The sequence below is a fragment of the Mercenaria mercenaria genome, chromosome 14, assembly GCF_021730395.1.
Source record: "Mercenaria mercenaria strain notata chromosome 14, MADL_Memer_1, whole genome shotgun sequence".
NCBI lineage: Eukaryota > Metazoa > Mollusca > Bivalvia > Venerida > Veneridae > Mercenaria > Mercenaria mercenaria.
In genome coordinates this window covers 48,857,397-48,885,076 of record NC_069374.1, presented here as the reverse complement: position 1 = coordinate 48,885,076, position 27,680 = coordinate 48,857,397, and the positions used below count along the sequence as shown (strand labels likewise).

The following is a 27,680-nucleotide window of genomic DNA, read 5'->3' as shown; positions in this document are numbered from 1 at the left end:
GTCATGATTTGAACAAACTTGGTAGAAGTCCTCTAGGCAATGCCAAATATCTAAGCTCTAGGGCTTCTGGTTTTTGAGAAGAAGATTTTCAAAGTTTTTCCTTTCGGTTGCCATGGCAACCAGAGTTCTGCATGGAATTCAATTCTTTGAACAGTAACCAAGGTACATTCCTGTGAAGTCTGGATGAAATTGGCCTAGCAGTTTATGAGAAAATGTTGTTTAAAGTAAAAGTTTACGGACGACGGACAGTGAGTGATCAGAATAGCTCACCCTGAGCCATTGGCTCAGGTGAGATAAAAAGAGAAAGTGTAAAACAAGTGAATGAAGTATTGCCATGCAATACAAAGTCCCCTACTGGAAGGCACCTAATTTCCTCTACTGCAGTATAACATAATGAACTGATATCTGTCAATGATGTATAAACAATATTGTACTACATATACAATATGTTATAACAACACACTTGGATTAAAATGTGCATATATAAAAACCCACAGTTGTTTTCATATTGATTTTTTTTGGCTGATTATAAAAATGTTATCATGAAAGTTATTTATAGTAACAACAAAGGGAAATTAATCTTTAAAAAAAAAAAAAAATCAAAAAAAATCTATATAATGTAAGTCCACAAGAAACTTTTTACCAGGTAGAGATAGGTCAAAATACACCTGTCATCTCATCATGGGGAACATTTGTGCCAAGTAATACTAAAATCCCTTCAAGGATGGGAGAGTTGTGGACCGGACAGGAAAAAAGCCCTGTTGATCTTTGACCTCCAATTGTGACCTTGACCTTTGAGCTAGGGGTCCGAGTTTTGCGCACGACACGTCGTCTCATCATGGGGAACATTTGTGCCAAGTAATATTAAAATCCCTTCATGGATGACAGAGTTATGGACCAGACACGAAATTGCGGACGGACGGACGGAAAAGTGCATTCCTATAGTCCCCGAAACTGGTTTTCCACCAGTAGGGTCTAAAAACCTTTAACCAAGGGGGTGGGGGATGCAGAAAGACGCCAACGCAAGGGTCGGATAGCTCTCCATATACTTCGTATAGTCAAGCTAAAAATATTAACCAACGCCCACACTGACACCGATCATTAAGTGACAACAATACCTAACAGATTTTTATTCAAAATCAGTTGAACTAAAAAGAGTAAAAACTGAAGATTTTTTCATTCAAATTTCAATTTGATTTTTAATTCATAAAACAATCAGATTTTTTATACTTCCATTTTATTTCTATCCATATTTTCATTAATGTATAACACAGAGACATTATTACATTTTCCTTTATATATAAATCAACATTTAACTTTATAAAGTACTCTAGAAAATAAGTACTAGAATAATAGATGCTTAAATATTTGACTGATAACTTTGTTTAACCTTTAGCCTGCTTGCATCAATTGATTCTACCTTTGCTATCAGTGAAGACCAAGATCAGCCTGTTCATGTCTGCATTGTTCGCTATTCAGTAAATTTTCAGTGAATACCCTTCAAATAATAAATGGTATTGCACACATTGAATGATGGACCAGTCCATTTGAGAAATTTAGCAGGCTAAAGGTTAACATGAACACAGTTCAAGTCATTTTGTGACTTCCAGATTTGATGGTACAGAGAGATCCAGCTGAGTGGCCCCTCCGGGTATTATTTTGGGCACAGACAAGCCTCTGGGTACTACCAGCAAACTTCCATTAGCGAGCCAGACGGCTGCCTCATACAATGACCTGAGCGAAACTCGAACCTGCTGAGGTAACTGGCTAGAAAATTAAAGTCAGCACATGTTTTAACTTCGATCAACAAGCATTCTCTTTTCCACAAAATTGGCTCAGTTTGTCAAACAAGAGGACCATGATGGTCCTGAATCGCTCACCTCTTCCCACATGACCCAGTTTTGAGTATGACGTCGTTTTTTTCTATTATTTGACATAGTGACCTAGTTTTTGAGCTCATGTGACCCAGTTTTGAACTTGACCTAAATATTATCAAGATAAAAATTCTGACCAATTTTCATGAAGATCCATTGAAAAATATGGTCTCTAGGTTTTTCTATTATTTGACCTATTGACCTAGTTTTCGAAGGTACGTGACCCTGTTTTGAACTTTACCTAGATATCATCAAGGTGAACATTCTCACTAATTTTCATGAAGATCTCATGAAAAATATGGCCTCTAGAGAGGTCACAAGGTTTTTCTATTTTTATACCTACTGGCCTAGTTTTTGACCGCACATGACCCGTTTCGAAACTGACCTAGATATCATCAAGGTGAACATTCAGATCAATTTTCATGAAGATCCATTGAAAAATATGGCCTCTAGAGAGGTCAAAAGATTTTAATGATTTTAGACCTACTGACCTAGTTTTTGACCGCAGTTGACTCAGTTTCAAACTTGACCTAGATATCATCAAGATGAACATTCAGACCAACTTTCATACAGATCCCATGAAAAGTATGGCCTCTAGAGAGGTCACAAGGTTTTTTAATATTTGACCTACTGACCTAGTTTTTTATGGCACGTGACCCAGTTTCAAACTTATCCTAGATATCATCAAGGTGAACATTCTGGCCAATTTTTATGGAGATCCATTCAAAAGTATGGCCTCTAGAGAGGTCACAAGGTTTTTCTATTTTTAGACCTACTGACCTAGTTTTTGACCGCACATGACCCTGTTTCGAACTTGACCTAGATATCATCAAGATGAACATTCAGACCAATTTTCATACAGATCCAATGAAAAATATGGCCTTTAGAGAGGTCACAAGGTTTTTCTATTATTTGACCTACTGACCTAGTTTTTGACGGCACATGACCCACTTTCAAACTTGACCTAGATATCATCAAGATGAACATTCAGATTAACTTTCATACAGATCCCATGAAAAATATGGCCTCTAGAGTGGTCACAAGGTTTTTCTATTATTTGACCTACTGACCTAGTTTTTGATGGGACGTGACCCACTTTCGAACTTAACCTTGATATCATCAAGGTAAATGTTCTGACCAATTTTCATGAAGATGTCATGAAATATATGGCCTCTAGAGAGGTCACAAGGTTTTTCTACTTTTAGACTTACTGACCTAGTTTTTGACAGCACGTGACCCAGTTTCGAACCTGACCTAGATATCATCAAGATGAACATTCAGACCAATTTTCATACAGATCCCATGAAAAATACGGCCTTTAGAGAGGTCACAAGGTTTTTCTATTATTTGACCTACTGACCTAGTTTTTGACGGCATGTGACCGAGTTTCGAACTTGACCTAGATATCATCAAGGTGAACGTTCTGACCAATTTTCATGAAGATCTTTTGAAATATATGGCCTCTAGAGAGGTCACAAGGTTTTTCAATTTTTAGACCTACTGACCTAGTTTTTGACGGCACGTGACCCAGTTTCGAACTTGACCTAGATATCATCAAGATGAACATTCTGACCAACTTTCATAAAGATCCCATGAAAAATGTGACCTCTAGAGTGGTCACAAGGTTTTTCTATTTTTAGACCTACTGACCTAGTTTTTGACCGCACGTGACCCAGTTTCGAACTTGACCTAGATATCATCAAGATGAACATTCTGACCAACTTTCATGAAGATCCCATGAAAAATGTGACCTCTAGAGTGGTCACAAGGTTTTTCTATTTTTAGACCTACTGACCTAGTTTTTGACCGCACGTGACCCAGTTTCGAACTTGACCTAGATATCATCAAGATGAACATTCTGACCAATTTACATAAAGATCCCATGAAAAATGTGACCTCTAGAGTGGTCACAAGCAAAAGTTTACGGACGGACGCACGGACGGACGACGGACACTGCGCGATCACAAAAGCTCACCTTGTCACTTTGTGACAGGTGAGCTAAAAACGGTATTTCTTATGAGATTTTATTCTCACATTATTTCATCTATTCATTAGAGATTTTATTCTGCTGTTACATGTATTTCTTCTCATATGTGACCAAACCATGTTTGTCTCATACAATTTCATAATGTTATTACAACAAATGAGCAGTACCATGAGAAAACCAACATAGTGGGTTTGCGACCAGCATGGATCCACGCATCCGCGCAGTCTGGTCAGGATCCATGCTGTTTGCCAACAGTTCCTCTAATTGCAATAGGTATTGAAAGCGAACAGCATGGATCCTGACCAGACTGCGTGGATGCGCAAGCTGGTCTGGATCCATGCTGGTCGCAAACCCACTATATTGGTTTTCTCATGGCGCAGCTCGAATGTCTATTTCACTATACAATTTCCTGTTTCAACAGACTTTCACCTTTAACCTTAATAAAATATTTCTTAGTTACTAAGGAATTATGTCACTATAACATTTTTTATAAATCATTTTACAAGAGCTTTAATGTATCACTCTGACATTTTGATGCTTGAGAATTGTAAAGTCATAAGAGCTTTATAACTTACTACAGACTTACAACCATATACTTCTAGGCAGTTGAACTTTTTCTGAATTAATTAACTATAATCTTATTTCCTAGAAACTATTCCCTTGTGACATGTTTTTTTCATATTAAATGATTCCATCAAATACTATGTTTCAAAGATTCTGCTCGGCTTTTCTTTGAGTTACATCAGCAAGATTCCTGCTTTTTCTGCATTTTAGCTTCGAGCCTCTTTTCTAAGTCATTTAATGCGTCCCTCAGTACTTCTATATGGTGTTTATTGCTGTCTTCTAAATAGTAATCCTGAAATCAAATTATGTCAGTGTTAGATATCCATAAATCTGACTTGACAAGAAGTTTGTTTCATACTTTTATGGGTGATATTTTCTTCTGTGTTACTGTAACTATCTGATTTGTTAAAATTTGGAACATTTCAAAGTCTACACTAAGAGAAACCCCAAAGTCTGATTTGAATTTTGACATAGTTATGCCCCTCAGGGCTTTTAATCCTTCTACAAGAGAGGCCTGTATAAGGCCACTTCCTAATCCAAATATATACTATTTTTTCCCCAACTGTGGCAGAGACAATTCCCAAAATGCAAGGTAAGATTTCCCGAAATCATGCCAACAGATGGTTAAGATTTTGTTTACATTTTAGTATTTCCAGAGGAAGCATTTGTCTGGTATTGATTAGCCTAACAGTGCACACAACCATGTGCGACACATTACAAGTCTAATCTGTTATGTTCCATGGCCTGGATTTTAGTCTATGTTTCAGGGGAGAGAAATTTAATTCTTCTTTCCATGTTTACTTCCAGTTGATTAGTTTTCCCAAAATGGACAAATATCAGGCATAAATTTCCAAATTGAAAAGGCCACGGTCTCTTCCCAATTTCCTGATGAAAAGCCCTGCATTTCAAGCTTTTATAAAATACACCTTTATACATGCATCTTTTCCTGTAAAATACTACAGGTAGAGTTATACAACTTGTCTTACAAACAAACACTGATACTGTAAGAAGGTACAGCACTCTAAAGAAGTAATAAGGATGACACTGGGCTACATAAAACAAGAGGGTCATGATGACCCTGGATCGCTCACCAGAGTAATATGAGCTAATGTTTCAAATAACAAACTGATGATTTTTAGAATTTTTTTGGAAGATTTTCTGATGTACAATCAAGTAACCCCTGAGGCGGGGCCAAGTTTACCCCGGGGGTCATGAATGGAACAAAGTTTGTAGAAGTCTGCTAGGCAATGTAACATATCAAATATCTAAGATCTAGGCCTTCTGGTTTATTTTTAGCATTTATGAAGGTTTCCCTATATACAATCAAGTAACCCCTGGGGCTGGGTAAATTTGACCCTGGGGGGTCCAGATTTGAAATTTGTTTGTAGAAGTCTACTAGGCAATGCTACAAGTCAAATATCTAAGATCTAGGCCTTTTGGTTTATTTTTAGAAATTTTTTGAAGATTTTCCTATGTAAAATCAAGTGACCCCTGGGACGGGGTCAATTTTGACCCTGGGGGTCATGATTTGAATAGATTTTGTAGAGGTCCAATAGGCAATGCTACACGTGAAATATCTAAGCTGTAGGCCTTCTGGTTTAGTTTAAGAAAATTTTTGAAATTTTCCTATGTAAAATCAAGTGACCCCTGGGCCGGGGTCAATTTTGACCCCGGGGGTCATGATTTGAACAGATTTTGTAGAGGTCCATTAGGCAAAGCTACATGTCAAATATCTAAGCTGTAGGCCTTCTGGTTTGTTTTTAGAAAAATTTGAAGATTTTTCTATGTACAATCAAGTAACCCCATTGGGCGGGGTTAATTTGATCCCGGAGGTCATGATTTGAACAAATTTTGTTGAAGTCTACTAGGCAATGCTACACGTTAAATATCTAAGATCTAGGCCTTCTGGTTTATTTTTAGAAAATTTTTGAAGATTTTCCTATGTAAAATCAAGTGACCTGGGGCGGGGTCAATTTTGACCCCGGGGTCATGATTTGAACAACTTTAGTAGAGGTCCTCTAGGCAATGCTACATGTAAAATATCTAAGCTCTAGGTCTTCTGGTTTTTGAGAAGAAGATTTTTTAAGATTTTCCTATGTAAAATCAAGTGACCCCCTAGGGCGGGGTCAATTTTGACCCCGGGGTCATGATTTGAACAAACTTGGTAGAGGTCCACTAGGCAATGCTTCACACCAAATATCAAAGCTCTAGGGCTTCTGGTTTTTGAGAAGATTTTTTAAAGTTTTTCCTTTCTGTTGCCATGGCAACCAGAGTTCTGCATGGAATTCAATTCTTTGAACAATTTTTAAAGAAGACCATCCAAGGAACATCCCTGTGAAGTTTCATCAAAATTGGCCTGTTGGTTTAGGAGATGTTGTTTAAAGGAAAGTGTGGACGGACGGACGCCGGACGGTGAGCGATCACAATAGCTCACCCTGAGCACTTTGTGCTCTGGTGAGCTAAAAAGCCAATGCTGATGCTGGGAGGATGGGGGAGTGTATTAGCCCCTGCCTCGCCTCCCCAAACCCATCCCCATTTTTCAAACAGACAAGATAAAAAGGAACGTCCCTGTGAAGTTTCATCAAAACTGGCCAAGTAGTTTAGGAGAAGATGTTGTTTAAAGGAGAGTGGATGGACCCTGGACGGACGCTGGACAGTGTGCAATCACAATAGCTCACCCTGAGGTAAGCTAGAAATTGCTCAGGGAGAGTTCTATTAACAAAACATCTCCAACAAGTAACGCTACAGCTTACCTTGATAATTTTGAGAATATCTCCTTCTTTTATTGACTGGTTGTGAATAATTCTCTTCAAGTTGATCAAGTCAATTGCATCTACCAGTCTGTAACAATAACAAAACATGTAGAATATATCCCTCTTATGTCAAATTCAATAAATTCAATTATATTCTTCTATTAAAGGCACTGACCTCAAGATCTTGGCTGAAAAAATGATCTTTCTTTAAAATTGATCATATCAACATGAACATTAGAACACGAGTTTTGGCTTCTAAATTATCTTAGAAATGTAAAGTAAGAAAAACAAATGACAGACTATTGCAGTGGCAAATGATTGTTTTCCTCATTTATGTAAGAATATATCCTTTTTTTTACGGTTATATGTCCATGATATTAATATGCAAAAGGTCTGTAAATCTTAACAAGAGTGCCACACTGTCACAAAATACGCCTGTCAAAATAATTCAAGGGCCAGAATCCAAGAGTGCCTGGGGTGATTTGGCTGGTTAACAAACCTGGCCAAGATACAAATGTATCATGCCCACAAACATTGTCAGCAAGTTTGGTGAAGATTGGATGAAAAATATTTGACTTGAAGAGCAGTCAAGGCTAAAATCACAGTTTTTCGAGTAATTCAAGGGCAATAATCCATGAGTACCTGGGGCAATTTGGTTGGTTATCAAACTTGGTCAAGATATTATGCCCACAAAAATTGTCAGCAACTTTGGTGAAGATCAGATGAAAACTCTTCGACTTAGAGAGAGCGGACATGCTTTTGGATGCCGAATGCCACCAACCCACCCGCCATTGGTGTTTGCATAATACAGAGACGGACGTATAAAAACTGTTACTAAGGTATATCATGCAGCTACAAATATAAGAACACAACCAGATGGAGTTGTCTCCCTTTCAACAGTCAAAGATGCATTATCTCCTTTTTTAAGGAATGGTGCCCCTCTAGCATATGTTACTAATTACTGTCCTTTAAGGTAGTTCTGCAAGTCTGGATCAAAATTTTTTCTACAATGTAGAATTTGATTAAACTCTGATTTTCAAAACTTCAGAATATACCTACAAAATTCAGCAAATAAAAAGGATATGGTTGTGTGCTTGATTTTTTGCTAGACCGATTTGAAAATTTTAGACCTCACACAATTTTTCATGAGAGTCTATGGGAAAATAGCAACTTTCATAACATTTTCGCGAATAGAAAATTGTCCACAATGTAGATTTTAATGAAACTTCTCATAGTCTTAAATAAACATATGGCCTATAATATGGTGAAATTAAATGTTTAGGTCCATGTGCTTATTTCTGAGATATTTGGCCATAATTAATGTGAACAGCCTATTTGAAGTTAATTTTAGGACATTATTTTGAATTATTTAACATGTCAGATGTTTGAATATCATATTTTAACTTAAGAAAGAGAGAGACTCTTACAATTTAATAAATATATTCACAGGTTGCCTTTAATTCATAAACTGATTTTCACATCTGTATGACGAATCCAGGCTTTATTCTACGTTTTCCAGATAAATGACATTACTTTAACACTACGGTTTATCAAATGTGCAGAACTACCTTAACAGCTCTTATTTCAACATCATTTTTATAGTTACTGTTCTATTTTCTGTATATAAAATAGTTCTAAAATTTTCAAAAAAAACAACAAGCTCGCTTGGCTCTCCAAAAGCTTAAAATCACTTCACAAGACTTCCATGAAACATTTTAATAAAATATAATACAAATTAAAATTCTGTGTTGGTATTGGTAAAAACTTGCATGAAAACTTCAAAAAAATTATTTCTATGTCAAGTAAGGGTCATCAGTTGAATTAATTTCAACCAAGAGTTCTCTAACTTGATTAAGTAAGAAGAAAAACCTCAACAAACTTTAATTCTTTCTTAATCATAAATTGTATTGATTTCAACCACAAGTTTCTAACTTGTTTAAATAAGTACATTTGTATGTCCAATGAGAAAGGTGTTTTGTGTGAAGTTTCAGTCTAATATATTTATGACATAAATTTTATGTAGTTGTTTCTGAGGGACAGCTTGACAGTTACTTGCATACAGAACTTACAGGCAACATTTTCTTTGTCGAGAAAGAGCCATTATTTAAATCAAATAAACATATTTCACTTGGTCTGATGATTGGGGAGTACTGTGTGACTTTCAGTCAAATACATGTAGATAATACCGAGTTGCAACCAAAATACAAATCAAATTTTCTAATTTGGAAAAGTGCCACAATTTGTATCAAATTCAAAGAATTTGAACTTGGTCATTTCAGTAGATCTGACAAGTAGGAAGCCTCACGTAAGGCTTCAATGCAATACATGTAAAGACTAAGGAAATAATTATTATAATCTTGCAACACAAAACTTAAACCAAGGTGTGATGCCAAAGTTGAAGTCCGGATGAATAGAATAGCACTCAATTTTCCTAAAATAGTCAAGCTGAAAAGTCAACTAGAACAGCTTTTTAGGAAAGCACATGTCTCCCACAACACCCAAATCATCTCAAAAGTAAATCTGTCTTTATATACTGTTCACTCACAGAAAATATACGTTTGATAGACTTGGAGTAAGTTTTGGAGAAAGTGACCTATCAGTAAGTTTTGGAGTAAGCAGTCTATCAATAATTCAAGGGCTATAATTCCAAAGAGCCTGGGCCAATTTGGCTAGTTATCTTATTTGGCACAGAACTTATTGGCAAACACATTTTGTTCAAGTTTGGTAAAGATAGGATGAGAAATGAAGACAAAAGTTGTGACAAACAGACACACACACAGACAGACAGGAGTAAATCAATATGTCTCCCACCACACAGTGGTGTGGGAGACATTAACATAACAGCTTTATCCATGTACAAAAATTTTGAACAACTTTGTTCAAATTTAATGAAAACTCAAACTTACAGATCCCTGCCAATCATCTCTGCTAACAAGGGCTCTATTTTATTTATCCACGCAAAATAGAATGCCATAGGCCCAAAAAATCTTGTTGAACGCAAACAATCAAAACAGTGGTGTGCTGCAATATGTTCGTAAATTCTGTGTGTAACCTAAAATAGAACAGCATTATTTTTTGTAACTTTAAAAGCAATATATATGATTTATATCAAATATACAATTAATATCAAATATATGAGCCACGCCAGGGGAAAACCAACATAGTGGCTTTGCGGCCAGCATGGATCCAGACCAGCCTACACATCTGCACAGTCTGGTCAGGATCCATGCTGTTCGCTAACAGTTTCTCTAATTCCAATAGGCTTTGAAAGCAAACAGCATGGATCCTGACCAGACTCACATGTGCAAATGTGCAGGCTGGTCTGGATCTATGGTGGTCGCAAAGCCACTATGTTGGTTTTCCCGTGGTGCGGCTCATATGATTTTTTTGCAGCCACCTCTTCAAGCTTATGCAATTTCCCTCAACAACATAATCAAAATTATCTTCATGACATTTTGAAATAACCTCTTCACAGTTCAATTTTTTTCTTTTCATGTGACTTATTCACATTTTAGTTGTTTAAGTTTGGCGCATTTATTTTTTTCTCCTTTCTACATGTTCTAAATGATTTACTCACACACATTTTTAGTTGATGAAAGCAAAATTCTTCACCTTACTGATGAAAATGAACTCTTCTTTTTAAGTTTATTGAGATTTCACGGTATTTATTCACCTATAAGTTGAGTTTTTCTCTTTAAAAATCAGACCTTATAAATCAGCACATCTAATAAGTGAGTCAATTTCATATACCAACAGAATTTATACAAGAGTTTGCAAAAAATACTATCAATTCTGAAGTTATGAAAGGAACCCATCTTACAGAAAGAGCCTCTAGATGGGTAGATATAGAAATTTTATAAAAGAGGCCTCTTAAACAATTTCATTAGCATATGCAACCATCAAAGCAATCTTGTAAGTACAAAAAAGAACAGCAATGTCTTGGTAGGACTGAAGCAACTAAGATATGTCTGACCAATCTACTAAACAGTGGTCTCCCCTTACAGTAGAGAACTCCGCCAGATTTTGGTAAATCTTTTTTTTCATCATCTGACATTTACATTAGATTTTAGTTACTGAAATGTTTTCAGTATTTTTCAGAGTATATATCTAGGTTTTATTCTAGGCTTATAAAATATATATATAAAAAAATAATCAGAAATAAGAAAACTTTGTACTATCTGTATTTCCTTCTTAACTCTCACATGATTTTCATGGTCACATGGTATCTGTGACAACAGTGATTAACCCTTACCCTGCTAAATTTCTATAATGAACTTGTCCATGCTTCAATTTGGACAGAATCAGTAACTGTTAAAAGGGGTGCTAGCTGAAAATTTACTGACTGAATAGCGAACAGTGCAGACCATGATCAGACTGCACGGATGTGCAGGCTGATCTTGGTCTGCACTGGTCGCAAAGGCAAAGTCACTTGCCGCCAGCACGCTAAGGGTTAAAGTAGCATTCTTGAATTAGCTAATGCCTAGAGTTTGGTTCTTGAAATGAGCAAAAGGAATGATTTATGTGGGTTTTCATCAGTAGACCCAGATGTCTAGTTATTCAATTCTCAATCTAGTAACTTTATATTTGCAATCTATCTCCATGATAAATTGCGGCGCCAAATGGTCAGCTGTAAGTGAAAATTGGCCAGGTTTAATTGATAGGTACATTTTTTGTGATTAAATAGCCTTAACTCCTATCATGTCGGACACGACTAATTCTGCTTGTGCATGACACTCAATCTCATAATGGAGAATATTCATGCCCAAGTTACATCAAAATCCCGCCATGCATGAAGAAAAAATGCCCCAGACAAACTTCAATTTGACCTTTGACCTCCAAATGAAAATTCTTTGAGTGGTTTCAAAGATACAGAGCACACGTGAAATAAAACTTCTGAACCATGACCTTGTTTTTGTTGGGTCTAAGTTCTCTAAACTTACACCCATGCAATGAAAGGTAATAAGGTGTCTTTCCAGCTTTGATGGTAGAGGAAGACCCCTGGTGCCCCTCCACGCATTATCTAGTCATAGGCCAGCACCTGGGTAGAACCAACAACCTTCCATAAGCCACCTAGATGGCTCCCGAACTTGAAGAATTCCATGCCTCCAGAGTGAGGCTCGAACCCACATCAGTAAAGGGCAAGTTATTCATAGTCAGACACCTTAAACATTCAACCACGGAAGCCTCCATCTGGACCTTAGACCTAGTAACCTTGATCATGAGCAAATCTTGATGTATTATGATAGTAAAAATGTATGTGTTGTTTTTTTTTTTGGTAAGAAAATCCATTCACTGCAAAGGTATGTCTCCAGAAAGGACTATAGGCAGATGTGTTCTTTACATCTCACTGGAGGAACTGAGTGCATACAAAAGATGGAAATACCGCAAGACTCAATAACTGGATACAATTCATCAAGAATAAAATTGTTCATTTGCCTCTAATGTTGAAAAGATTACACAAATGTGAAAAACATAACACAAACCCTGATAAAATCACTGCTGTCTGGTTCAAACTGGACACAAGCCCTTTCCAATATGTACAAATAATTCTCTTCTTTAAGCAATGGCTGAAAAAAAATCACATAAAACAGATTAGGAACATTCCCTATATTTAAATATCATCACTTGAAATTAAATTCTGTTGTGCTGCTTAAAATAACATTCTAAAATTCATGTTTATTATTCAGTGAGGTGAGTTACTATGGTCATTGGAAATTCCTATTTACCACTGAGGTGAGTTACGATATCTATCATTAAATGAGGTAAGTTACCAAGGAAGTTAGTATTTATCATTCAGCAAGGTAAGTTACTATTGAAATTCCTATATATCATCTAGCGAAGTGTGTTACTATGAAAATTCCTATTCATCATTCAGCCAGTTGAGTTACTATGGAAATTCCTATTAACATTCAGCGAGGCGAGTTACTATGGAAATTCCTATAATCATCCAGCAAGGTGAGTTACTATGGAAATTCCTATTAACATTCAGTGAGGCGAGTTACTATAGAAATTCCTATTAACATTCAGCAAGGTGAGTTACTATGGAAATTCCTATAATCATCCAGCGAGGTGAGTTACTATGGAAATTCCTATAATCATCCAGCGAGGTAAGTTACTATGAAAATATCTATTAACATTTAGCGAGGTGAGTTACTATGAAAATTCCTATTAACATTCAGTGAGGTGATTAACTATGGAAATTCCTATTTAGGTTTAAAAAAAAGATTCTTTGTTTCCGGTAACATGCTATAAACAAGAGGGCCATGAAGGCCCTGTATCGCTCACCTGACCTATTGACCTAAAGATCATCAAGATTAACATTCTGACCAAGTTTCATCAAGATATGTTCATAAATGTGGCCTCTACAGTGTTAACTAGCTTTTCTTTTGATTTGACCCCGTGACCTAGTTTTTGACCCAACATGACCCAGATTTGAACTTGACCTAAAGATCATCAAGTTTAACATTCTAAGTTTCATGAAGTTACAGTCATAAATGTGGCCTCTAGAGTGTTAACAAGCTTTTCCTTTGATTTGCCCCCATGACCTAATTCTTGACCCAACATGACCCAGATTCAAACCTGACCTAAAGATCATCAAGTTTAATATTCTGACTAAGTTTCATGAAGATATAGTCATAAATGTGGCCTCTACAGTGTTAACAAGCTTTTCCTTTGATTTAACCTAGTGACCTAGTTTTTGACCGAAGCTGACCCAGGTTTAAATTTGACCTAAAGAGCACCAAGATAAACATTCTGACCAAGTTTCTTTAAGATATGGTCATAAATGTGGCCTCTACAGTGTTAACTAGCTTTTCCTTTGATTTGACCAGGTGACCTAGTTTTTAATCCTACATGACCCAGATTCAAACTGGACCTTAAGATCATCAATATTAACATTCTGACCAAGTTTCATGAAGATATAGTCATAAATGCGGCCTCTACAGTGTTAACAAGCTTTTCCTTTGATTTGACCTGGTGACCTAGTTTTTGACCCCAGATGACCCAATATCGAACTCATCCAAGATTTTATGGAGGGTAACATTCTGACCAAGTTTCATTAAGAATGGGCCAAAAATGTGACCTCTAGAGTGTTAACAAGCTTTTCCTTTGATTTGACCTGGTGACCTAGTTTTTGACCCCAAATGACCGAATATCGAACTCGTCAAAGACTTTATGGAGGGTAACATTCTGGCCAAGTTTCATTAAGATTGGGTCAAAATTGTGACCTCTAGAGTGTTAACAAGCTTTTCCTTTGATTTGACCTGGTGACCTAGTTTTTGAACCCAGATGACCCGATATCGAACTCGTCCAAGATTTTATGGAGGGTAACATTCTGACCAAGTTTCATTAAGATTGGGCCAAAAATGTGACCTCTAGAGTGTTAACAGTCAAATTGTTGACGACGGACGGACGGACGGACGGACGGACGACGGACGACGACGGACGCCGGACACAGGGTGATCACTAAAGCTCACCTTTGAGCACTTCGTGCTCAGGTGAGCTAAAAATTAGTGTAGGTAGGTCAGAGACAATCTTTTTTGGAATTTTTTTTGTATTAAGGGAGACTTTTCTGAAATTATTTTTGTGTCAAAAATTGAATACAAATAAGAGGGTTATGCCTTTAGAGCATCAGTAAGTTGATTTCTATCATCAATGGCCATGTTTAAAGCATAAAAAGTGCATCTGCAACTTTTTGTTAAAAAAAATATTCTCCAAGGCCATAAAAACATTTGAGGCACATATTGCTACTCATTTAAGGCGAAACTTCAAATGTACTTTTGGGTACAGATTCTGATTGTGTGGGACTTCAGTTGTGCTACATGTGAAGCTTCAAACATACTGCCCTGTACAAAATAAGTTTGAGACAAAATTTACATATTTCAGACATAACTCAAATGGTACGTCTTCCTATACTATAAATAACTGCGAACCCTAGTTATTGCCATAGAGCTCCATACTTCAGTAACGCTCACTTGATTTTCTAGAAGAGAGCTTCATTTTTACTTCTTATATACTTAAACTGTACTGTGGCTGGGGGGACTGTCCTATTATAATTATGACTTAGTGGTCTACTACCTTAGATGACCAAGTAACGAGTTTATAAAAAAATTTATTAACAGTAACATTTTGACTGAAACTCATTTAATAACACTAGGCAAAAATTGTGACCTCTAGAGTGTTAATAGTCAAAGTGTTGATGACAATGACAGTGAACAATGTACACAGGGTGATCACAACAGCTCACCCTTTGTGCTCAAGTGAACTTAAAACTAACATGACCAGAAATAACATAGGGCTACAAAAATGTGTCAAAATTAATTATTAGGTACACCAGCAAACAAAACTTTTATAAAATTACTTCTAAATTATCCTCTTCAAACATTTTTGGCGGGTATACTTCCCTTCCGGGTACTGGGAAGTAAATCTGTGATACTCTGTCAAATGTATGCCAATCTGCCGGCTTTAACTGGCCGTTCTCATGTCGAATAACTACAGGTCTAAGTGAATAACCCTGAAAATGTTTAAAGAAGTTTCTATGAAAGATACTTTCTGTAAAGATAATTTTGTTTTTTGGGTTCAACACCATTTTCAGCAACACTGATATGCCAGTTACACTGAAAACTTTTAAACTAACCACTGCTCCAAGATTCCAAGTATTCATTGTTTATTTCTACTGTAACTGACCTAATGCATAACCAGCCTCCTGTCCTTGCTGATCTAACATAACTGACTTCCTATTGACATCCTGTTCTAGCTGACCTAACATAATTGACATCCTACTGACATCCTGTCCTAGCTAACCTAACATAACTGATCTCCTACTGAAATCCTGTCCTAGCTAGCCTAACATAACTGATCTCCTACTGACATCCTGTCCTAGCTAACCTAACATAACTGACATCCTGTCCTAGCTGACCTAACATAACTGACCTCCTACTGACATCCTGTCCTAGCTAACCTAACATAACCGACCTCCTGTCATAACTGATATCCTGTCCTAGCTGACCTAATATAACTGACCTCCTACTGACCTCCTCTCCTAGCTAACCTAACATAACTGACCTCCTACAGTACTGACATCCTGTCTCAGCTAACCTAACATAACTGACCTTCTGTCATAACTGACATCCTGTCCTAGCTAACCTAACATAACTGACCTGTCATAACTGACATTTGTCCTAGATAACCTAACATAACTGATACCTGTCATAACTACATCCTGTCCTAGCTGACATACATGTAACACAAGAGCTCGTCGAACACAAAACTACCCCTTGATGCATTCAGTAATTGCACAAGGAACAGAGATATTATTTGCTCACTATAAACAAAAGTTCTACTGTTCCGGTTCAATGTGACACTGACCTTTGACCTATTGACCTCAAAATCAACAGGGGTCATCTGCTGATCATGATCAACCTACCTATTAAGTTTCATGATCCTAGGCCCAAGCGTTCTCAAGGTATCGTGCGGAAAGGATTTAACTGTTCTGGGTCAATGTGACCTTGACCTTTAGCCTACAGACCTCAAAATCTATAGGGGTCATCTACAGGTCATGACCAACCTCCCTATCAAGTTTCATGATCCTAGGCCTAAGCTTTCTCAAGTTATTGTTTGGAAACGGTTTAAATGTTCCTGGTCACTTTAACCTTGACCTTTGACCTACTGACCTTAAAATCAATAGGGGTCATCTGCTGGTCATGATGAACCTCTCTATCATCTTCTATGACCCCTGGCCCAACCACTCTCAAGTTACCGTCAAGAAACCGTTTAACTGTTCCTGGCCAATGTGACCTTGAACTTTGACCTCAAAATCTATAGTGGTCATCTGCTGGTCACGATCAACCTCATTATCAACTTTCACGATCTTAGGCCCAAGCAATCTTGAGTTATTATCTGGAAACTGTTTAACTGTTCCGGGTCACTGTGACCTTGAACTTTGTAATACTGACCTCGAAATCAATAGGGGTCATCTGCTGGTCATGACCAACCTCCCTCTCAACTTTCATGATCCTAGGTCTAGGAGTTCTTGAGTTATCATCCGGAAACAGATTGGTCTAAATACAGACCGACCGACTGACATTTTCAAAACAATATACCCCTCCTTCTTCGAAGGGGGGCATAATAACTGACATCCTGTCCTAGCTGACTCAGCATAACTGACATCCTACCATTACTGACTTCTAGTCATAATTGACCTCAATATCTGACCCATATCATAAATGACCCCCTGTCATAACTGATCCCCTACCAAAACTTATCTCCTGTCATATATGAACTCTACTGTAACTGACCTCATGTCAACAGTAGCCTCCTGCCATAACTCAGACCACTTGCTTTAACTATCCTCCAGTCACAAATTATTTCTACCAACAAGAGATCACAGAGTGATCTTGGCACCCACCAATGTGCCATTTTTAAGTGTTCCAAATTTCAAGACTTATTGACTAGCTCATGGTCAAATTTAATTTCTGCACACAACACTGTGCATGTGGTCCAAATTCTAAAGCTGTAGCTTGAGAAATGTGAAAGTACGTCACTAGATCAATTTCAAGGACAAAGTTCTTTGTACACAAAACTATGCATGTGCATCAAGTTTGAAGGCTGTAGTTTGAGAAATTTAAAAGTAGGTCACTAGGTCAATCTTAAGCTCAAAGTTTATTTCGGTACACAAAACTATGCAAGTGGTCCAAATTTGAAGGCTGTAGCTTGAGAAATGTGAAAGTAGGTCACTAGGTCAAAATCAAGGTAAAATTTTATTATGGAATACAGAACTATGCATGTGGTCAAAATTTGAAGCTTGTACCTTAAAAAATGTGAAAGTAGGTCACTAGGTCAATGTAAAGGTCAAAGTTTGTTTCGGTACATAAAACCATGCATGTGGTCCAAATTTGAGGGCTGTAGCTTGAAAAATGTGAAAGTAGGTCACTGGGTCAAAATGAAGGTCAAAGTTCATTTCGTAACAAGAAACTATGCATGTGGTCCAAATTTGAAGCATGTACCTTCAAAAATGTGAAAGTAGGTCACTAGGTCAATGTCAAGGTCAAAGTTTTTTTCAGTGCACAAAACTATGCATGTGGTCCAAATTTGAAGGTTGTAGCTACAAAAATGTGAAAGTAGGTCACTAGGTCAAAATCAAGGTCAACTCATGTCAAGGTTCATCTTGCCACTCAAAACCACACATGTGGTCCAAATTTGAATGTTGTAGGTTATTGACAAGAAGTTCTTAAAAGTTTTTTCCTATATAAGTCTATATGAACCATGTGACCCCCAGGGCGGGGCCATATTTGAACCTATAATTTGAACAATCTTAGTAGAAGACCACTAGATGATGTCACATACAAAATATCAAAGCCCTAGGCCCTGTGGTTTTGGACAAGAGGTTTTTCAATGTTTTTCCCTATATAAGTCTATATAAACCATGTGACCCCCAGGGCGGGGCCATATTAGACCCCAGGGAAATAATTTGAATCATCTTGGTAGAGGACCACTAGATGATGCTTCATACCAAATATCAAAACCTAAGGCTCTGTGGTTTTGGACAAGAAGATTTTCAAAGTTTTTCCATATATAAATCTATGTAAATTTTAGAAATAAACAAAGGGCCATAACTTACTAAAAAATTGTTGAACCAGTCTGATTTTCAGGGGGACACAACTAGGGTACCAATACATCATTCTGACAAAGTTTGGTCAAAATCCCCCTGGTAGTTTCTGAGGAGATGCGATAACGAGAAATTGTTAACGGACAGAAGGACGGACGGACAGAACCTGCTATAAAATTAGTGTCCTCTACCATAAATGACCTCGGAGGCTCCTGTCGTAAGTTAATGTTCGTGCACTCCAAACTAAAACAAAGTTGATCAAATTCATGAACAAAGCTGGCTTCCACTCTGTGACTTCTGTAAGTTCACTCTTTCAATATATGACAGTTTTCTGTGAAATCATTAAATTTCGTGGGCATGAAATTTCGTGGTTTTGGTAGAAACTGCAATTTCATGGGGATATGAATTCGTGGATTTCATCTTTTGAACATAAAATGAATGGGAATTTTACTTGTTCGTTGGGATTAAATTTCGTGGATTGACTCAACCACGAAATCCATGAAAATTAGTCTCCCACGAATATTAATGATTTCACAGTATCTCAAAATCTGAATGTCATTACTTTTTTTAATACAAAATGTTCATGAAAGACATGTAATATTTCACTCCTAAAGTTCATTTTTAAATTAATTAAATGAGAGCTAGTTTTAACTACATGTATTAGCATCTGAAACTTCAGTTTAAATTCAAACAAAATCTAACAAAACTTCAATTCTGGAAAATGGATATAAGATATGGACTTTATTGCAACTTCTTTTAGTACTTACAATTTATTATTTGATTTTGGGTTTCACGGCACAGATTATAATTTGAGCCATTTATTATTTCTTTAAAGTTAAGACTAAACATTTTCCTACAAACTAATTTGTGTCAACTTAAAATTATACATACCTTTATTCTTTCATAATCTTCAGATATATCCACAAACACATAGTTCGAATCTATTGCTGGCGCAATGTCTGGATCATCTGCTATAATTGTATCTGGTTCTTCACGGCAATTCATAAAAGGAGGCATCTGGAGTCGTCTTTCCTTTATTTCCTCTCCCTTCTGATACTCCTACAAACCACAGCATACAGCACTTACTATTTGAATATCAGGGGGTCACTCTATCATTTGCAACACGAGTAACTGCGCGAAAGTGACTCGTGTGCCTCTTAAAATAGCCCTTTTCCATACGAAAAACTTAAAATGTATGTTTGCACCAAGTAAAATTCGAAGGGTTAGTGCCAGAAGGTACTAAGTGCTTTCTTTATTTAGACCTTTTGGCTTTTATTATATGTACTTGAATCTTCTACTTCAATATCTGTTGTTTTGTTATCAAACACAATCTTAATTGTTTGTCGATGTTAAAATAGAAACAAGAGGACCATGATGGTCCTGAATCGCTCACCTCTTCCCACATGATCCACTTTTGAGTATGACGTCGTTTTTTCTATTATTTGACATAGTGAGCTAGTTTTTGAGCTCATGTGACCCAGAACTTGACCTAGATATTATCAACATAAAAATTCTGACCAATTTTCATGAAGATCCATTGAAAAATATGGTCTCTAGAGAGGTCACAAGGTTTTTCTATTATTTGACCTATCGACCTAGTTTTCGAAGGTACGTGACCCTGTTTTGAACTTTACCTAGATATCATCAAGGTGAACATTCTCACTAATTTTCATGAAGATCTCATGAAAAATATGGCCTCTAGAGAGGTCACAAGGTTTTTTTATTTTTATACCTACTGGCCTAGTTTTTGACTGCACGTGACCCAGTTTCGAAACTGACCTAGATATCATCAAGGTGAACATACAGATAAATTTTCATGAAGATCCATTGAAAAATATGGCCTCTAGAGAGGTCAAAAGATTTTTCTAATTTTAGACCTACTGACCTTGTTTTTGACCGCAGTTGACCCAGTTTCAAACCTGACCTAGATATCATCAAGATGAACATTCAGACTAATTTTCATACAGATCCCATGAAAAGTATGGCCTCTAGAGAGGTCACAAGGCTTTTTTATTATTTGACGTAATGACCTAGTTTTTAAAGGCACGTGACCCAGTTTCAAACTTGACCTAGATATCATCAAGGTAAACATTCTGACCAATTTTCATGAAGATCCATTCAAGGGTATGGCCTCTAGAGAGGTCACAAGGTTTTTCTATTTTAAGACCTACTGACCTAGTTTTTGATCGCAATTGACCCAGTTTCAAACCTGACCTATATATCATCAAGATAAACATTCAGACCAACTTTCATACAGATCCCATGAAAAATATGGCCTCTAGAGAGGTCACAAGGTTTTTCTATTATTTGACCTACTGACCTAGTTTTTGATGGCACGTGACCCACTTTCGAACTTGACCTAGATATCATCAAGATGAACATTCAGACCAACTTTCATACAGATCCCATGAAAAATATGGCCTCTAGAGAGGTCACAAGGTTTTTCTATTATTTGACCTACTGACCTAGTTTTTGATGGCACGTGACCCACTTTCGAACTTGACCTACATATCATCAAGGTGAACATTCTGACCAATTTTATGAAGATCTCATGAATAATAATGGCCTCTAGAGAGGTCACAAGGTTTTTCTATTTTTAGACCTACTGACCTAGTTTTTGACCGCACGTGACCCAGTTTAGAACTTGACCTAGATATCATCAAGGTGAACATTCTGACCAATTTTTATGAAGATCCATTCACAAGTATGGCCTCTAGAGAGTCACAAGGTTTTTTCTATTTTTAGACCTACTGACCTAGTTTTTGACCGCACGTGACCCAGTTTCGAACTTGACCTAGATATCATCAAGATGAACATTCAGACCAACTTTCATACAGATCCTATGAAAAATATGGCCTTTATAGAGGTCAGAAGGTTTTTCTATTATTTGACCTACTGACCTAGTTTTTTAAGGCACGTGACCCAGTTTCGAACTTGACCTAGATATCATCAAGGTGAAAATTCTGACCAATTTTCATAAAGATCCCATGAAAAATATGGCCTTTAGAGAGGTCAGAAGGTTTTTCTATTATTTGGCCTACTGACCTAGTTTTTTAAGGCACGTGACCCAGTTTCGAACCTGACCTAGATATCATCAAGGTGAACATTCAGACCAACTTTCATACAGATCCCATGAAAAATATGGCCTCCAGAGAGGTCACAAGGTTTTTCTATTATTTGACCTACTGACCTAGTTTTTGAAGGCACGTGACCCACTTTCGAACTTGACCTACATATCATCAAGGTGAACATTCTGAACAATTTTCATGAAGATCTCATGAAATATATGGCCTCTATAGAGGTCACAAGGTTTTTCTATTTTTAGACCTACTGACCTAGTTTTTGACCGCACGTGACCCAGTTTCGAACTTGACCTACATAACATTAAGGTGAACATTCTGACCAATTTTTATGAAGATCCATTCACAAGTATGGCCTCTAGAGAGGTCACAAGGTTTTTCTATTTTTAGACCTACTGACCTAGTTTTTGACCGCACGTGACCCAGTTTCGAACTTGACCTAGATATCATCAAGATGAACATTCAGACCAACTTTCATACAGATCCCATGAAAAATATGGCCTCTAGAGAGGTCACAAGGTTTTTCTATCATTTGACCTACTGACCTAGTTTTTGATGCCACGTGACCCAGGTTCGAACTTGACCTAGATATCATCAAGGTGAACATTCTGACCAATTTTCATGAAGATCTTGTGAAATATATGGCCTCTAGAGAGGTCACAAGGTTATTCTATTTTTAGACCTACTGACCTAGTTTTTGAACGCACGTGACCCAGTTTCGAACTTGACCTAGATATCATCAAGGGGAACATTATGACCAATTTTCATAAAGATCCCATGAAAAATGTGACCTCTAGAGTGGTCACAAGCAAAAGTTTACGCACGCACGCACGGACTGACGGACGGACGACGGACGACGGACGCTGCACGATCACAAAAGCTCACCTTGTCACTTTGTGACAGGTGAGCTAAAAAGTGAAGATTTGAAAATTTTGTGTGCGCTAGTTATAGAACTGTGTCAGATTATATCAAATTAGACTGGCATCAGTCGTTAGAGTCATAAATGTAAAGCACTTGGCCATAAAATCAATCCTCTTTGACAGCACCTTCTGAAATGGTTTTCTTAGAAAATATCAGTGTCAGTATGAAGAAAGAATAAACTATTACAGATAACTTGATCTCAACAGACTTTGTAAATCTAATATCAAATGAAAATAGTCGGGTAACAGTTATATACAATACAAAAGGTACAATATGGATTTTTTTCTGCCTGTTCATATTTATCTGTGAAATACAATAAGTATTTTCAAAAGAATTTATATAGGTATATAATTATAGTATAATCAAAATATTATTATCATTGTACAAACAATTGTATCTTTCAAATCTGTCGTTTGTTGTGCCTTTTGTTCATTTTGCACATTGTGCCATTTAGATGTCACTTTGGTCATGATGTAATGGTAATAATTTGGTAATAATGCTGGATTTATGCTCTAGACAAGTGTTAAACGTATTGCAAATAATAGGAGAAAATTTATTAGAAAGCGAAATAAAGTTATATAGTCCCATGCTGTTCCTCATGATATTCTCTGTAATATCATGAAATTATAATAAAGTTCCATAAATATTTTTGAACATGCATGTATATGCTCCAGACAAGTGTTATGAAAGAATAAGTAAGCACCATGATTAGGTTCTGTACATTTCACGTCCTCTAAACAGTGTCTATTACTGTGTACAAATTCATTTTAAATGGTTTTCAACCCGCACCCCCCCCCCCCAAAAAAAAAACAAAACAAAAAAAAACAAAGGAGAAAATAAAATGTATGAAAATATCAGTTATGACAGTGCTCAGTTGACTTACAACTTACAAGCATCACAATTTTGTTATAAGAAACAAACAAACTTATACCTGTTGCAGTTCCTCATCAGTCAGGACTTTGTATGTGGGGCGGTTAGCATATTTAACTTTATGATGAAAGAATGTTCGTTCTGGATCAAATCCTGTGATTCTACGTAGAATTGTCTCGACATCACCTCTAAGGAAATACTCAAGTGGATCACCTTTTGAAAATACTGTAAAAAATATAAATTTTAGAAAATGTTAATCATTTTTAGCTTGACTTTTCGAAGAAAAAGTAGAGCTGTTGTACTCGCCCCGACGTCGGTGTTGTTGTTGGCATCAACGTTGGTTAAAGTTTTTGATAAAGTCAAATATCTGTTACTATCAAAGCTATTGACTTGAAACTTAAAAGTCTACAAAGTGTACACCAGGTGAAACAATCCCCCTAAACTCTGTTTTGAATTTTGACAGGATTATGCCCCTTTTTAAATTAGAATTTTTGGTTAGAGTTTTTTTATAAAGTCAAATATCTCCGTTACTATCAAAGCTTTTGACTTGAAACTTAAAATACTTGTTTACCATCAAAGTCTACACTAGGAGAAACAATACCCATAACTCTGAATTTGACAGAATTATGTCCCTTTTTAACTTAGAATTTTTGCTAAAATTTTTGATAAAGTCAAATATCTGTTACTATTAAAGCTTTTGACTTGAAACTCAAAATAGTTATTTACTATCAAAATCTACAACAGGAGACACAATTCCAATAACTCTGATTTGAATTTTGACAGTTATGCCCCTTTTTAACTTGGATTTCTTTTTTACTGGCAAAGCTCTAATTCAGAGTCAAGCACTGAGAAAAGTCGAGCGCGTTGTCTTACGGACAGCTCTTGTTTTATCATATGGTTAGGGAGTACTGGTGTGACAGCCAACCATTAATAGATAAAATAAAGTTCATGAATATGATGAAGCGCTGCATTAATATTCATGGGCCTTAAATTCTAAATATCTCAGACAATGAAAAATTGGAGATAATGAACAAGGTGCATACATCAGTCAGGGGTGTAACTGTTTTAAGTTATGTAACCTATTTCAGTTACTTTACATAAGAATTGGAGATAGATTGGGGAAAATTGCTTTTTTGGGGGGAAAGTTTTCTGAGGAGAAGACACCAGCTACAGGTGTCACAATTCTTAGTAGCGAACTTGAAGAGCAGACCCAAAGGACCTGCTCAAGAATCGAGCTTACAGTAACGCAAGTATTACTTTCACACTTGGTGATGGATTTGAAAAGTTTCATTGGAAGTTGTTAGTGGACAGGTGCTCACAGGAAATACTTCTCTCCGCAGTGAATACGGAGCTTCATTCGATTGCTGAAAATTATTCATCACTAAAAAATAATGCAAGAAAGATTTCCAGTTGTTTAAAAAACATATTTTTCAATTAACACATCAAGCATCGGCCAGAAATGGAAAACAAATGTCATTAATAAGCATAAAGCCATGGTAGTTCAATAACATTAAACTTGCACAGGGCACCTTTTAATATTTGGATGTTAACATGTCCCTGTGTCAAGTTTAATCGAATGACAGTCATTTGCATAGCACAAATTTCGACGTTATATTGGGCAGCATTTTTTTTCAAAGCCGACAGTGAGAATATTTTTTCGTCTAAAATCATTCTTTATATTAAAGAACATTTGACAGTTTCGTGTTGTGTTTATGTAAATTTCACTTTCAAAGTGCGGACAAATCTTCAATATTTTCAGTAAGACAGTATGTTCAATTGGTGTGTAAAATAGGTTTCTTTGTCCATTGTTGGTATTTAGCTATCGTTTTTCAGTCACTTCCACCATGAACTTGTCAAACCTTCCGCAAGATATTTTGCGGAAAGCTCTACTGGGAAATTCATAACTTCAATAAAACATCTGACTATATAAAATGTCAAAATAGTAAAATATCGAACTCCAACATTTATTTATAGGCTGAACACCACTAAATCCAGCTCTTCTTTATTTCATATACAATTCACTTACTTCATAACTGCTTTTCGACATTTTCTAGCATATCAGATTTTCAAAAACTTATATTCCCATAAAGAACTAGATCGCTACTTTACAAGAACAAAAAGAAAAGAGGGTGTTAACTTTTATATAAGAAAATTACAGTTCGGTAAATACAACCCGCTGAATTTACTACTTTTCGCTTCTTTCAATTTCTCTTTTCGAGACATTAAATTCTTACGCCGCCATTTTTACCCAGAATGCGAAAGGAACATGCCGATTTCGATAGAATGCAAAGTAATACATATTGAAACACGGCAGGGTAAAAGTAAGCACGTTGCTGACGAGAAAATGCACTAGGAAAGGAAAAAAGATTAGTACTATTTATATATGGACTACTTGTGACTAGACCAGCGCAGGCATACATTCTATTTGGTAGCGATCAGCCTAAAAGCCACAGGAACGCGGCAAATAGGTAATGACGTCACCGTGACACCGGCTCCCCATAAATTTTACAAAGTATGGTATTCGCTGTTACAGGTGTGATGACACTAAATGTAGACTTTTTTTCAAGTGAATAGGTTCTCGCAAATTCTTGAGTAGTGAATAGTTTCTTTTGTTTGTTTGTTTGTTTTGGGTTTTACGCCGTTTTTCAACAGTATTTCAGTCATGTAACGGCGGGCAGTTAACCTAACCAGTTCCTGGATTCTGTACCAGTACAAACCTGTTCTCCGCAAGTAACTGCCAACTTCCCCACATGAATTATCAGAGGTGGAGGACGAATGATTTCAGACACAATGTCTTTTATCAAGTCGTCACGGAGAACATACGCCCCGCCAGGGGATCGAACTCGCGATCCCGCGATCTGTAGACCAACGCTCTCCCTACTGAGCTAAGCGGGCGGGCTGAATAGTTTCTATGTTACATATAAATGATTCATATATTTTTAGCTTAACCTGATTTCTTCAGAAGGTCTTTTCACCCCAAAACACCTGGAATATCAAATTTTTTTATCATTTATTAAATAAATAATTATATATATATAAAGGTATGTTAATACAGTTAAAATAACCTTTAGAATAGGTTTGTTTGAGGAAATACACCTAAGAACATCAGCTGAAACGAAATTATCAATGTTAAAGGGACGTAAAGCCAACATTAATACTATGTGAATCACATATTGAGTTGTTTCCCTTGGATATGGTCATCCTGCAAATGCCTGACACCCTTATTTATTGGAGCCACACTGTGATGGTCATTAGGCTGACCAGGGGCGGGAAAATCTGATTTTGACTTGCTTGTCTGTTTTTGTCATTTGCTATTTCTTACTTGTCTGTATGATAGTTATATAATAAATTCTGGTCAAATTTCACTTGTCCGTACAAGCTTTGAGACAACCTGGGCAATACGGACAATTGAATTTGCCGCCCCTATTAGCCTCCAACTGTGCTGGTGAAGACAAAAATCCCTTGGCCCACTGCCAAAATCTAGGCCTTTAAAAACATTTTTTATTTTTGCTCAAATTTCTGACAAATTTAACAAACACAGTAATTTCTGAATAGAAGGGAAATAACTGGACCGGAATGTAATATCATTATTATGCCTACTGGTACTGATGAAAAACCCTAACAGAAAATGAGGATTTTTACCTGTAACTTTTTTATTTCTGCAATTTGTAATCAATGGCTGGTATCAAAATAAAGTTTAACATTTGCTGAAAACTTTACATTTATTACAAATTTTTATTTAGTTAGCAAACTCACACAAAGTGAGGCCTTGAAAGGAGTTTGTAAAATGGGGACTGTACGAAGGCTGATTGATGATAAATTCGACCACTTTGTCATTTACATAATTTTCTTTGTAGTATTATATTGAAACTTTCCCCAAAAAGCTGCAACAATCATTCCTAATCATGTAATGAAAAGTGACCCAATGTCAGGCCTTCATGTAGCGACAGTGAGCATGCACAGAAAACACCCTCTTCCCCAGTAATTTTGGATAAATATTATATACAGATAAATGTATTTTAAATT

General features: G+C 36.6%; 1 protein-coding gene across 2 annotated transcripts in view; it reads right to left on the bottom strand.

The window, feature by feature from the left end:
• Positions 1–1,171: 1,171 nt before the first annotated feature.
• The window catches only part of LOC123527524 (28S ribosomal protein S22, mitochondrial-like), a 32,379-nt gene continuing 5,870 nt past the window's right edge, over positions 1,172–27,680 (bottom strand). For both annotated transcript variants that reach the window (XM_053523440.1, XM_053523441.1), the window contains exons 2-8: positions 23,716–23,879; positions 19,675–19,842; positions 15,538–15,690; positions 12,662–12,745; positions 10,085–10,230; positions 7,179–7,266; positions 1,172–4,717 (exon numbers count right to left, since the gene is read on the bottom strand). In XM_053523440.1, coding sequence (XP_053379415.1) covers positions 4,604–4,717; positions 7,179–7,266; positions 10,085–10,230; positions 12,662–12,745; positions 15,538–15,690; positions 19,675–19,842; positions 23,716–23,879 — 917 coding nt within the window. In that variant the 3' untranslated portion in view covers positions 1,172–4,603. The remainder of the gene's footprint in view (positions 4,718–7,178; positions 7,267–10,084; positions 10,231–12,661; positions 12,746–15,537; positions 15,691–19,674; positions 19,843–23,715; positions 23,880–27,680) is intronic.